Here is a 13,366-nt window from a genome sequence, read left to right as displayed (position 1 = left end):
ACAAAAGATCAAAAGTCATATACCTCATATGCTTCCTACAGCCTTTCCAGTAAAACCCACCAGAGGTAAACCATAACTATAGACATAGGAGCTAAGCTCACTACAAAGAAAAGCAAGGGCACAAGTGATTGATCAAATTTCGTATGACAAGATTTCAGGGGTGTTCACAGGTCTACACAGCTGTCTATCCAAATGATTTCAGCAGTTACCTCTAGCTGTCGGGATTTTACAGGTGATTTTTATTTATCACTTTTGTATCTTATGTTCTCTAAGTTTTCTATAGTCTCTCTTATCTATTCTTAGAACACCTGAAGGCATTTTAGGTGGTTCAGATTGTCTTACTAGCAAAACTTCTCAGGCCTGTACCAACAAGAATGATCGTTATGGTTCTCCTGGAACCCTCCTGGCTTAAGAATTGGAAGTTTCACATCCCAGATGCCAGGAACTGCGTTAGCAGGGGCAAACCACAATGAGAGGTCACCCTGATACCCATTCATGTGTCTTCCAATGTCCCCTTCCATGAGCGAGGCCAACAGCAGCTCACAGTGTCTTCTCAGCCCAAGGAAGCAGACAGGCAAGAACTGACTCTGCTTCCCTGTGCTGCTGCTTCAGCCTCAGGAGAGGACTCGCTCACTTACATTTAGGGTCCAAGACCAAAGACAGATTGCAGTGATCAGGTGGAACTACAAAGCAGTTCTCTCCCCAGTTCTATCCTATCCACAGTATAGAGAAAATTCTTCTCACCCACCTTTCAAGAGAAAGAACAATGGCGAAGAAAAAGTGAGGCCAAACAAACTATCAGAAAGTCCTACGGCCTCAGTGAGCACAATTGTGTGGAGGGGCATTGCTACACCTGAGCAAGGGGAGCTGGTGTGACTAGAAAGCCAAGAAGAAGGCCAGGAGTGGTAGATCACTCAGGCTACCAACTGGGTAAAGACAGAGGACCCCCGCACCTGAAGCTGCGGAGAAAACATGCACACATAGGACTGGGCATCACCTCTGCAGAAAAACCTCCAACAGGGTCACCTTGAGTTAACCGGAGAGCCCAGCCAGCTGTTCCAAAGCAGCGGAGCAGCAGCCTAAGCAGCTCCTCCCGGTCTTTGTCTGCTGAGCCGCTCCCGGTCTGTAACCTGAAACCCAAACCAAGGTGCAGCTTGACGAGAGGCATCCTGCAGGTGCGCACAAACCCGTCTGGTTGGGCCTCGGGGAATACACAGAGCAAATGTGTTCAGATGCTCCTCCACCAGCTGGGATATGTCCAGCTCATCACTGAACTTGGGCTGATGTGTGCTGTGTGCACCATGCGTGCTCCCATTGTGGTTGACTGACGATGTGGAGGTAAACAGTCCTCAGAATATTACCATTAGCACCTCCTCAACCTAAATCCATGATCCTGTTGTTTTCCTTTTTGGCCATCTCATGAAGGATTGTCTTCCACAGGAGGTGTAGGTATCCTATATTGGGGTGGTATTTCTTGACTGGGAACAGGGTTCAAATACTAATAATATGACTTTACATGGTTTGGCTGTGCTTGACACCACCTTGCTAACACATCTTCATCTCAGTAGAGTTTGTAAAGTGCTTTTACATTTTAACTGTAATTATACTGCATGTACTCCTTCTCTTCCTTCCAGGAAACTCAAGTTGCTTTGTTAAGCATTATTTGATAGCTTCTTATCATCTCCTTTGGAGTTGAAAAGGGAATATAATATCAAATTGTTGTAGCTAGTGGTGGGGAGCGATGGCACCAAGAGGGAGAGAGTCAATTGTACTGTGGCCTACATAATGCCAGCAAAGTGCCAGAGAGGCCCCCACAGGGACGAGTTGTCAACCCAGTGTGCCATAAACAAAGCAACTTCTAAGGATCCTGAAAATAACTGATCTCTCCATCCTGAGCAGAATAGACTTGGCTTGTTTGTAAAGTGCAGCCCGTGGCCTTCAAAGGCTCCACCCAGTCCCCAAAGCAGCTGTTGTGTGTGACCAGTGAAATGCTTTCGGAAACAAAACTGATAAGAAAAGACAGGAGAAAAGTGCTAAAGCGATTGTCTCTGCGTGTTCGTCCGTTCTATCCCTGAGCATCAAAACTAGACCACAGTCACTAGACTACAGTCACGGAAGACTGTAGAAACATCTTGAGTGGACTCTCAGGGCCCCCACCCTGGGATCTGGTAAGCTCTGGGGTGCTAGATACAATCCAGATTCAGGTTTTTTGCCCTGTGTTGCAAACACCCCTTCCCTTTAGACCATCTTCTTTCTTTCCTAGCTGGTCTGTGAATCTGTGCTTATCTATATAATGTCCTAATGATCATGTGCTCAGTGGGAAAACACACACACACACATTCTACACACTCAGGAAACGTAATATGTGAAGAGTATGGCACACTCTAGATGAAATCAACAATTCCTCCCTTCATTGGACACGAAGTGGAAGTGGAAAAAATGAAGTCAGGATTCTTTCTATGCATCTGCCACAGGAAGATATTAGCTCTATGTTTACACAGAAGGCATGCGCTACAGGGACAAACACATCCAGGTTCACAGTTAGAGACAAGTCTAATTTAATGTAGGCCAAAGACCTCTGGCCCTAGCTCATTTGCAAGACTTCTCTAGAAAAGACACAATTGTAGGGATAAACAGAAGTCTGTGGCATTTGTCCCGACAGGAGAAGATGTCCCCACCCTTCAAGATAACCCAAGACTGATGATTGTGGAGGTGTGAGGGGTTGCTGGTTAGTAGGTTTTGGTTTCAGTTTGGTTTGTTTTTCAGCTTGGAAGGTATATTTCCATTGTACCCTGTCAGAAGCTTCCTCGGCAGCCAAGGAGAGGGTGGCAGTACTGCTGCCCTTGACCCAAGGTTGTAAATTCTACTGGGAAACCCCGCGGGCGGACAGACGATGCGTGGTTTTCAGACATGTCTTAGACTAGTTGCATTAAAGACCAACGCCAGCCTTGATGTTGCTGAGTTCCTCAGCTCCATCTTGCCACACTGATTGATCGAGGAGATGGGTCTACAGTTAAAGTGCCATAGCACTGTGAGGGGTTAGTCTTGGGAAGGCAACTTCTTGCTTGGGTAGGTTTTGGAAGCTAAGGAGTGACGTCAAGGTGTTGTCTGGCCAGAATTTGCAGATAACCATAGAACTCTTCTCCTCCATCAGGCATGGGTTAAGCCTCCTTTAGTTCCTGCAGTGACACAGGAGCCTCCAAATACCAAATTATTATCAGACGGTCTTGGGGGAACCTCTGGGCCCTGCAATAAAGTAGACAGACTTGCTATTGGAAAGTGCTCGGGAGCAATTCAGTTCCATTCAGCTTGCGCTAAAATCCTGCCAACCATCTCCGGACTCGGTAAATGCAAATCTCACATAGTGCTGAGAGGCAAAGCTACTTTCGGGGGACACAAGTCATCGTCCTCTTTTACCTGAGTGCCCGTATGCGGCATTTAAAACAAATCTCACTGGACCACATCTTTTGCTATTGCTTGTGGTTTCATTTTGAAAGAAAACTACATAAGGATTGAGGCTAGATGAGAGGTCTTCACAATATCTTTTAATTCCATTTTCCAAGAACTTTGTGAAGCACCCTCACATCATCAGTAAAATAAGGTGTTTGCCCTCATTGACCTTTCAAGTCTAACTCAGAAGAGCACGCAGGGGGTGCACTGTGGATTGAACCTGACTCACACGGATGTGTCCTTATAAATCCCACTCAGTGTTTCCAATCTTGGGGAATTCACATAAAGTGATATACATCATTCTCTCTGGAATAATTAGAATACTAGGTAATACGAGGCCCATGCTGCCCCCCACCCGTGGCTTTCATGACCCCCTCTCATTTTTCTGGCCTATGTCTGATATTGATCTGTCTTATCCCCAAGAGGTAATTGGGATTTAAGATCCTTGTTCTACCACATTTTCACGTGGTGCCTAACATAGGGCATTGTGATTAGGTGACCATCTCCCCAGAAGACTCCCTGAAGGCAGGATGCAAGCCACTGCTACCACAAAATCTCTAGTTCCTCGCATTACAGGAGGACTATAAGGAATCCATAAAGATTCCATGAATTGAACTCCACTCTCTAGATCAGAACCTTAACAATTCAGTGGAATGCAATGGGATACCTGTCTGTGAGATCACATAAACATTCCAAAGCCAGCACTTTGGAGGAGCATATGCATTCAGGAAAGAAATCCGTATGATGGTTTGGGCCCCAGGTGTGGTATACTGTCCATATGACATGTTGTTTTAAGTATCCAGGAAAAGTTCTGAACTATCTCTTTTTTTGGCAGTATAACCCGTGCAAATTCTTGGAAGAGCCTTTTTAAAAATTCATTATTTATTTGTTTGAAAGGCAAAATGACAGAGATAGATAGAGGGAGAGAGAAAGATCTTTTATCCACTAGTTCACTCCCCCAAAAGCCTGTAACAGCCAGGGCTGGGCCATGCTGAAGCCAGGTCTCTCCCACGTGGGGGCAGAGACCCAAGCATTTCTGCCATCCTCTCCTGCTTTCCCAGGCACCTTAGCAGGAAGTTAGATCAGAAGCAGAGCAGCCAGGACCTGAAGTGTCATTCCAATATGGGATGCTGGTTTTGCCCACAATGCCAGCCCCAGAAGAGCCATCTTTAGAAGGCCATTTATAAAGCATATGCAATGAGAACCACCTAATACAAAGATGAGCTCCCAGGATTCCATTGGCCTTTCTATGTCAGATACCTGCATTTGAACCATTTTAATCTCTGGATGACTATGATTGGGATGTTTGAAGAAGTGATTTTTATTAAAAATCTATTTCTCCTAAAACTGTCGTCTGATCGATTCCATGGGCCAATAGATTGTGAATAGCATATCTCCTAAATAAACTACTATGTAGGTGAGTAGGATAGCAATAAAGCCATTGAGAAAGGCCGTGGGTCTTCTTGCTACAAGTCAGCTAGGTGGTGGCATTTCAACAACAAGAAGCCACATCTGGCCAACATCTGGCCAAGTCCAAGATATACCACGTCCTGTGCTATGACGGAATGGTTCAACAGATCAAGTTCCCGCTTTCCAGGAGCTCACAATCGAACATACAGGCCACAGAAGCACATACAAGCAAGCAGTCCTACCCATTACTTAATAAAAGGCAATGGATACTTCGAAAATAAATATATATGTGAAGATGGTATTTTGGAGATGTATACATGTGTGCATATATCTGAGACATTATATGTATGTAAAATATGACACATATATATGACGTGATGTTTATAAAAGTGTGAAGGGGAGGGGAGAACTGAATTACTTCTTCATTCATATTTGTTTGGAGAAGGATTCATGGAAGACACGTGATTTTAAGTGTTCTTAAAATCAGGAAAGAGTGTACATGGCTAAGTGCCTGGAAAAAAGACATTTTCTTCTGGTATGAGGTGACAGATAACTGATAGCAGTGAGGCCAGAAGAGGACAGTCCTTGGAAGGGCCCAGTTCAAAGGTTCTAGGGAAGGAATGGGCAAATGGTCCCTTCTGGGTTGAAGCTAGAGAAGATGTGGACCGGCTGCACTGGCTCTTTGAAAGCCTTCTACATGGAAGTGGCACAGAATGACTGAGCCACAAAACCAGGAGTCCTCCACACATCACCAAAATGTCTAACGCAGAACCTCTGCATGAACGCCCAGTGAAGGAGATGACCGCTGACCGCGTTCTTGCAGAATTTTGCGGGAAAGAAGGCACTTCCTGCAGAACCAACAGAATTAGTAGCCACCTAGTCCACTTCCATCTGCAGGAAGTCTGAGGGATCGTATCATCTCGTGCTCTTTTGTTCATTTTCTCCTACTGGACTTGTGGGGCTTATGGCCTCTCCTGGGTTATTCAACTCTCTTTCCTCCAATGACAAGGGAAAGCAAATTTTTTGAAGGCATACTGAGTTTAGTCAACCTCAATTATAACAGAGCCTCAGGCTAACTGAAGTAAATCACCCAGCCTGGTTCTGGAGTCAAAGGACTCTTTTCCTAGGGAGAGCAATCAAAATGATGACAGATGCGCCCACCATGGCATCCTAAGCAGGGCATTGTAAGAACCTTGGTTGGATGCTTAACTCATCAAAGGATGCACATTAGAAAGTAGTTTCTCTCTCTTCTTATCCACATCACAACCAAAATATTAGGATTAATGATGCCTTGATTTCAAATTATACCTTTTTGTTCCAGGAGCTCACTATTCTGTATCAGGTTTTTTTTTTTTTTTTTAATTTGACTGACATAGAAAAATGCATGTGTTTATGGGATACCATGTGATGTGTCGATTCACTTGTACATTGCGTAATGTCCAATCAGAGTAAACATACCTATCTCCTCAAACAGTTAACTTTTCTCTATGAGGAAAATGAGTTCAATATTCTTTACACATGTTTTTCCACTTATCTTGTCATGTTCTAAATTCAGCTGAAGTCTACAGTAGGTCCAGTCTTACATGTTACAAACTTAAGACACAATTCTTCCTAACGCTTATTGTCAACTCCAATCTCAAGCATATTTTGGGAGAAATGGGAATGAGTAGGAAGATGTTACAGATGTATCTTTACATGTGAACAGAGCTAGGCTCCCTCATCTGATGGGAGTTTTTGGTATGCTGTCACTCCCTAGAGCCCACCCTGGCAATAGTCAGACCTTACCTCTGAGACAGGGCCGGAGCTTGGTAGTTCAGACAAGATGAGAACACACAACGAGGGCACACTCACTCATCAGTGGCAGGGCACCCCTTGGATCCGGACCACCTGCCACCCTAGCCCTCTTGGCCCCTAATTCACCAGTGAGCAGAGGCTTGGGGTCTGTTTGATAGCCATGGATCCTTTTTAAATATCTGAGCAGCAGTGCCAAAGATAGAATGGGGGCTCCGAGAAAATTCTCACACTTGCCAACAGAGGCTAATGGGTTAATTTGGTTCCAAGAAGTCAAAGTCAGTGTGCTTCCCCCAGCACTTCATCTGTTGCAATGTCTCCTTGCTGTCATGGTATCACAACAGGACCTCATGCTGGGAACCAGGACTGAATAGGGAATACAGAACTATCCAAATTGATACCACCTGTGTACAACACAAGCCTTCCCAACTGCCTACAGTATGTATTTTAATTACTTTCAATAAACCGAAGTTAAATTCACCAATCGCTTTTCTTCTATAACTGATGTGTGTGCATACTCATGGTACTTCTGGTTTCTGTCTCTATCTTTTCCAAGATAAGCACGCCTTGATTCCAACTTCATGTTGACAAATGGTTTGGGGAGGCAGATCCCAAGAGAAGTCGGTATCTGCCCAAATGTTCCCACCCCAGCAGGAGACAGGCTCCAAGAATTTCATCAGCAACCTACTCAAGGAACTGTCCCGTAGGCCAAAAGCCACAAGAATCCACAGATCCTGCACTGGTCCCCTGGAGTCCCCAGTCATCCTTGTCAGGGGCTCTGATAAACAAGGCTGGTTGATACGGTCATGTAGCAAATGGACCAATAAGTGTAAGCAGCTGTACTTACATGTGTCTGGCTTGAGCTGGCTGTTGGTGATGCCAAAGTACTGGGGGTTTTCAATGACAGGAATCTTGGTCATTCCAATAATGACGGCATCAGGGCCGCCCTCTGAAGAGGAGGGGGTGTTACTCCCGTTAGAGATATGGTGGAGCGGGCTGGCGGAGTCATCATCATTGCTGATAACTGAGGCTGGGCCTGAAGTAGGAAAAAAAATTAATTATAATTGTAATTATAATGGTGTTATCGAGCTATAGTTCATAAACTTAAAACACACTCATTTTAAGTGTACAATTCCATGAATTTCGATATATTCACAGGATTTATGTCATTACTACAATCTATTTTTAGGACACTTTCATCTCCATCCAATCAGTACTCACTTCCCATGCCCCACCCCCACCCCCTCAAACTTCCAGCCACAGGCCCCTTTGAATTTACTTCCTGTCTTTATGGCTGTGCGTCGTCTTGAAACTCACATCAACGGAATCATGTAGTATGCCCTCTCTTGTGACTGCTTTCAGGCAGCATAATGTTGTTGAGGTTCGTTCACACGGAGCACACATCAGTTCTCCATTTTTATTTATTTTTTTACCCAACACAACTCCATCATATGGATAGGCCACATAGGATATGGACAGGTTTGTTAGCTGTTGGTCATCAGGGTCACATGGACTATGATGTGTAATACTGCTATGAACACTTGGAGGGAGACTTCTGTGTAGACACATGTTGTCATGAGTGGCATCTCTGGGTCATAGGCAGTACTAGGGTTAACATTTTTAGAATCGGCCAAAACAATGAGTTCTAATTTTACACTTTCTTCTCCTGTAGTTGTATACGCAGCTTTCCTCTTTGTTCTTTTTTTTAAGATTACTTATTTATTTATTTATTTGACAGGTAGAGTTATAGACAGAGAGAGACAGAGAGAAAGGTCTTCCTTCCATTGGTTCACCCCCACAAGTGGCCGCCACAGCTGGCGCTGCACCAATCCAAAGCCGGGAGCCAGGTATTTCCTCCTGGTCTCCCATGTGGGTGCAGGGCCCAATGACTTGGGCCATCCTCCACTGCCTTCCCGGACCACAGCAGAGAGCTGGACTGTAAGAGGAGCAACCGGGACTAGAACCCGGTGCCCATATGGGATGCAGGCGCCACAGGCGGAGGATTAACCAAGTGAGCCACGGCACCGGGCCCCACTTTCCTCTTTGTTCTAAGAACATCTACAGAACACCCTGTCATTGAAACTTCCTGCATGGATCTGGGATTCGTGTTTCACGGAGCACTGAATGTTGCACTAGGAGCTGGGAGACCTGTATTTCCTCTCTACACTCTTCGGACAACTCATTTACCCTCTGTGTGTATTTCCATGCACTTACACAGTAAAATGCACACAACAGTATCTGCTGGACTTATGAGACTTGAATGAGTCTAGTGATATGGAAGTGTAAGTTTAAATGGGCTTCATGCGTTCAGATATCTACGAGGTGTTACCAAAGGAAACATAACTGGTGACTAGAATCACACTGGGCTCCTCAATGACTGTGTTTCTTGCCTTGACGTTCTCTGAACTTCTGCACCACTTCTGTCCACCAAAAACATTCATTTCAATAATGGATCGATCCCTCAACAAAGGCGTCTAGTTTGCCTTTAATTACAGTATTATTTCCAGAGTCATGACTTGGCTATCCTTATACCACAGCAACGATCATAGAACTTTTCATATAAGATGTTTTCTCCCATTACTTATATGCCACTATGTACAGGCTATTATATTTTCTCTAAACTAGTTATCTCCTGGCCACTAAATCCACACTGTTTGCAAACAAAAATAGATCATAAAGATGAAGATGTAGGTGAGGCCTTTACAGTCATTAAGACCACTTATGGGCCAGCGCCGTGGCTCACTAGGCTAATCCTCCACCTAGCGGCGCCGGCACACCGGGTTCTAGTCCCGGTCGGGGCGCCGGATTCTGTCCTGGTTGCCCCTCTTCCAGGCCAGCTCTCTGCGGTGGCCAGGGAGTGCAGTGGAGGATGGCCCAGGTGCTTGGGCCCTGCACCCCATGGGAGACCAGGAAAAGCACCTGGCTCCTGGCTCCTGCCATCGGATCAGCGTGGTGCGCCGGCTGCAGGGCGCCTTCCGCGGCGGCCATTGGAGGGTGAACCAACGGCAAAAGGAAGACCTTTCTCTCTGTCTCTCTCTCACTGTCCACTCTGCCTGTCAAAAAAAAAAAAAAAAAAAAAGATCACTTATGATAGGAGTTCGTGAGAAACACAGCCTCCTAGACAAATGCTGCACACACGTCCAAAGGGAACCAAATGAGCAAGGATTCCATGGAAACAGACCGCTGGCCACTGGTTTAAGTCAAGAGCATGAAGGAAGAGAGCAGGTGCGGAGGAAAGACATAGGGGAGTGAGAAGGCAGAAGGCTTGGTGTCCCCAGCCAAGGCACATGCTCTCTAGAAGAGGGGAAATAGGAGCAGCTGTGCCCTGTGCAAGGAGCCATGTTTTCCTCCAACCCTCCCAGGATGCCTGCGGCAGCACCTCCGCCCATGCTCCACCTTCCTCCTCATGCTCAACTGTCTCGGTGACTTGAGCCATTTTCAAAGCAAAAGCTGTTTCTCAGACAGTGTTTGAATCCCCTAAGAATTAGGATCCTCCATCCCCCAACCTGCAAGATCCCTTCCCGCCTCTCCTTGTGGGGATTTATCATAGTGATAACAACTGGACACTCCCCAGCTACCTGTGACTTTAATCAACTACGCAGGAGGCAGCCAACAGCTATTAGAGGTGATTTTAAAGCATTATCTTAAGGGTACGTGCATGTAAGTTACCTTGAAGGATACACCCTGGTTTAAAACTGCAAACAAGCCCTCACACAGCCAGCGGAGATGCCAGGCAACACTCAAAGCCAAAGGAAGCCTACTAGTGCTTGTGCCTAGTTCACCTGTATTACTAAAGACCAGAAATCCTGCCAAGAATACACACAAAGGCAAGTGCTTTCTCATGTCCCCAACCATCCCTGTTCTTTGATTAGCTTTCTGACAAGTCCAGAGCACCCGAATTCTCTCCAGTGATGGAAAATAGAGACATTCCTATGCTAAGGTTTCTGCATCTTGACAATAAAACCGTGCCACCATTCACTGACTTGCCTGGTTCCTGAAGCAGCTACAAAGCAAACCACTGCCTGGCTCCCCCTACCCCCCCAACCCAGGGCTGCACAATTCTCAGCAGGTGCCAGGCCCCATCGTTGTCCCCCCAGAAATGTAGTTGTCATTTTCAAAAGCTCCATGTACTGTCTGAAGGCCTGTAAGCTTCCCTTCTGGAGCACCAGCAAGGATGAGAACTACATTGACTCTTTATTGACTTCTCTGGTTCTCCTAGGGTGGACCCAGGCCAGGGAATGAACATCACAGCCGTATCTGATCATTTGTTTTTTAAGATCTATTTATTGCCGGTGCCGCGGCTCACTAGGCTAATCCTCCTCCTTGCAGCACCGGCACACCGGGTTCTAGTCCCGGTCGGGGTGCCGGGTTCTGTCTCGGTTGCCCCTCTTCCAGGCCAGCTCTCTGCTGTGGCCCGGGAGTGCAGTGGAGAGTGGCCCAAGTGCTTGGGCCCTGCACCCCATGGTAAGCACCTGGCTCCTGGCTTCGGATCAGTGCAGTGTGCCGGCCACAGTGCGCCGGCCGCGGCAGCCATTGGAGGGTGAACCAATGGCAAAGGAAGACCTTTCTGTCTCTCTCTCTCACTGTCCACTCTGCCTGTCAAAAAATGATTTATTTATTTATTTGAAAATCAGAGTTACACAGAGAGAGAAGGAGAGGCAGAGACAGAGAGAGAGAGAGGTCTTCCACCTGCTAGTTTACTCCCCAACTGGCTGCAATGGCCAAAGCTGAGCTGATCCAAAGCCAGGAGCCAGGAGCTTCTTCCAGGTCTCCCACGTGGGTGGAGGGGCCCAAGGACTTGGGTCATCTTCCACTGCTTTCCCAGGCCACAGCAGAGAGCTGGGTCAGAAGTGGAACAGCCAGGACTCGAACCGGCGCCCATATGAGATGCCGGCACTGCAGGCGGTGGCTTTACCTGCTACGCCACAGGGCCGACCCCATATCTGATCATTTTTGAGAAGGTGGATACTTAGGAGACAATCTTGAGATGCCTGCAGGAATTCGATCCTAAATCATCTGCAAAGTACACCTTGGAGCCCTACTTAAACTATCCAATCATGACAACTTGCTGTCAATTCTCCTTTGCCACCAAAGGATACTCCTCCCTTCCTCTGATCTCTCCAACTAAAGCACCAAGAATTACAAGGCGATGGCTTCTTGTTTGGGGGTGGGGAGAGGGAATTAGGCATGAAAGTGGTCTAAAGAACACATCAGAGATCATTTTTTCAAAATCCATTTCACATGGCCAGAAAGTTGCTGTTAACAAATTGGAACAACCCAAAAAACCTCAGCCATCCATCCAGTGAGATATTCCTCCACATGCGGTTTGCTTCATTAGCAATGCTCCAAGACCTGGAAGATTGATACGGCTGGCAAGGTTGCAAGGATCAAGCCCATTTGTCTACAAACACTTTGATATACAGAGCACAGCAGCACCGGGAAGGGGACTTGCTCTCAATAGGGACAGTGAATATCTACATCATTTGACAGCAGCCTGCCTGTGCCTGCCGCAGGGTGTGGTTTGGTGAGTCTGCCTGTGTTTGAACAGACACCATATCAAGACAGACAGAAGAGTCAGGTGCACACCATGGTGGGTTCTAAGAAATTCACACAAGGACTTGGCAAAACATACTATGATGTTACTATAAAGTCTCACATGGCTGGGTCCGTGCACGCTTGCTGAGTGTGAGGTCAGTAGTTCTAATGATTGAGTGACAAGCAAGAGTTCTGCCTAGAAATATTTTATACCATTTTTATTTTTATGTGTTTCAGGTGCAAAGAGGTATTTGTTTTCATTTGCCACAGCTTCCTGGTAACATATCTTGTACATAGGACTTCACAGACATTTCTGAGCTGAACTTACTCTCCCGCAGTAAGAACTGGTGACAGGCATCTAGGAAAGGAGTGTCCTTCTCTCCATTGCCACATGCCACCAAGGTGAAGAGAAAGATGACTCCTTGAATGCTCTGACTTCCGGGCCCTGCTGGCACCGGTGGGACTGCCTCTCCCTAGGTCAGCCAGTGCCCAGAGACAGCAAGCACCATGTCTGCAGGCGCACCTTTCATATACTGGCAATGCAAGGTCTACACCCCGTCACCTTTCTTATGTGGCTCTCACACTCTAGGTCTACCTCCCCGGGCCATTCTAGGGCCAGGGCCCAGAAAATTCAAGAGAGCTCCCTCTGCCCCAGAGCCTGTGGAAATTACCCAAACTACTAATCCTGCCCTGGCTTACTCTGCCTCACCCACTCCTTCCCAGAGAAGCCAACAGAAATGCTATTGTCATGCTTCTCCTGGCTCCCTGGGCTCCCGGGCCAGCCCCAGGGCTTCCCCATGGAACTCCCACAGCATGATATGAACTGGGGGCACAAAGTATCTGTTCAGTGACACTCATCTCCTGACTTGAAAAATAACAAAAATCTCTGATGGACTTCCCTCTACTAAGAATGTCTACAAGGGGAAGCCATGTTGTTGAAGTCCTGGTGGTGTAAGTACCCTCTGGAATGTAAATTGGCTCGAGAAAATATCTAAATGGTTACAGTGATTTGCTATTTAGCAGAAGGAAGACCCATCTTTTAGCAATGTTTAATTCCCCCCCTACACCCTAAGCAACACACACACACACACACACACACACTCACCATAAAGCCCGAAAACCTGTAAGACTTTCCAGGTTGGATAATCCCTCTGATACATCCTGGCAAAACCACTGTAAT

At 46.5% G+C, this 13,366-nt stretch overlaps 1 protein-coding gene across 5 annotated transcripts in view; it reads right to left on the bottom strand.

The window, feature by feature from the left end:
- Positions 1 to 13,366, bottom strand: part of NTRK2 (neurotrophic receptor tyrosine kinase 2) — a 387,985-nt gene that overhangs the window by 159,043 nt on the left and 215,576 nt on the right. For 3 of the 5 annotated variants that reach the window (XM_051833735.3, XM_089315550.1, XM_051833736.3), the window contains one exon: positions 7,499 to 7,687. In XM_051833735.3, the coding sequence (XP_051689695.1) occupies positions 7,499 to 7,687 (189 nt within the window). Of the gene's footprint in view, positions 1 to 3,202; positions 3,247 to 7,498; positions 7,688 to 13,366 lie in introns of those variants that run through there. The other 2 variants (XM_089315559.1, XM_089315564.1) reach the window with 1 other exon arrangement.

The sequence above is a fragment of the Oryctolagus cuniculus genome, chromosome 1 (genome assembly GCF_051225735.1).
Source record: "Oryctolagus cuniculus isolate XC-2025 breed Fujian yellow rabbit chromosome 1, ASM5122573v1, whole genome shotgun sequence".
Lineage (NCBI taxonomy): Eukaryota > Metazoa > Chordata > Mammalia > Lagomorpha > Leporidae > Oryctolagus > Oryctolagus cuniculus.
This window is presented reverse-complemented; position numbering and strand designations above follow the sequence as displayed.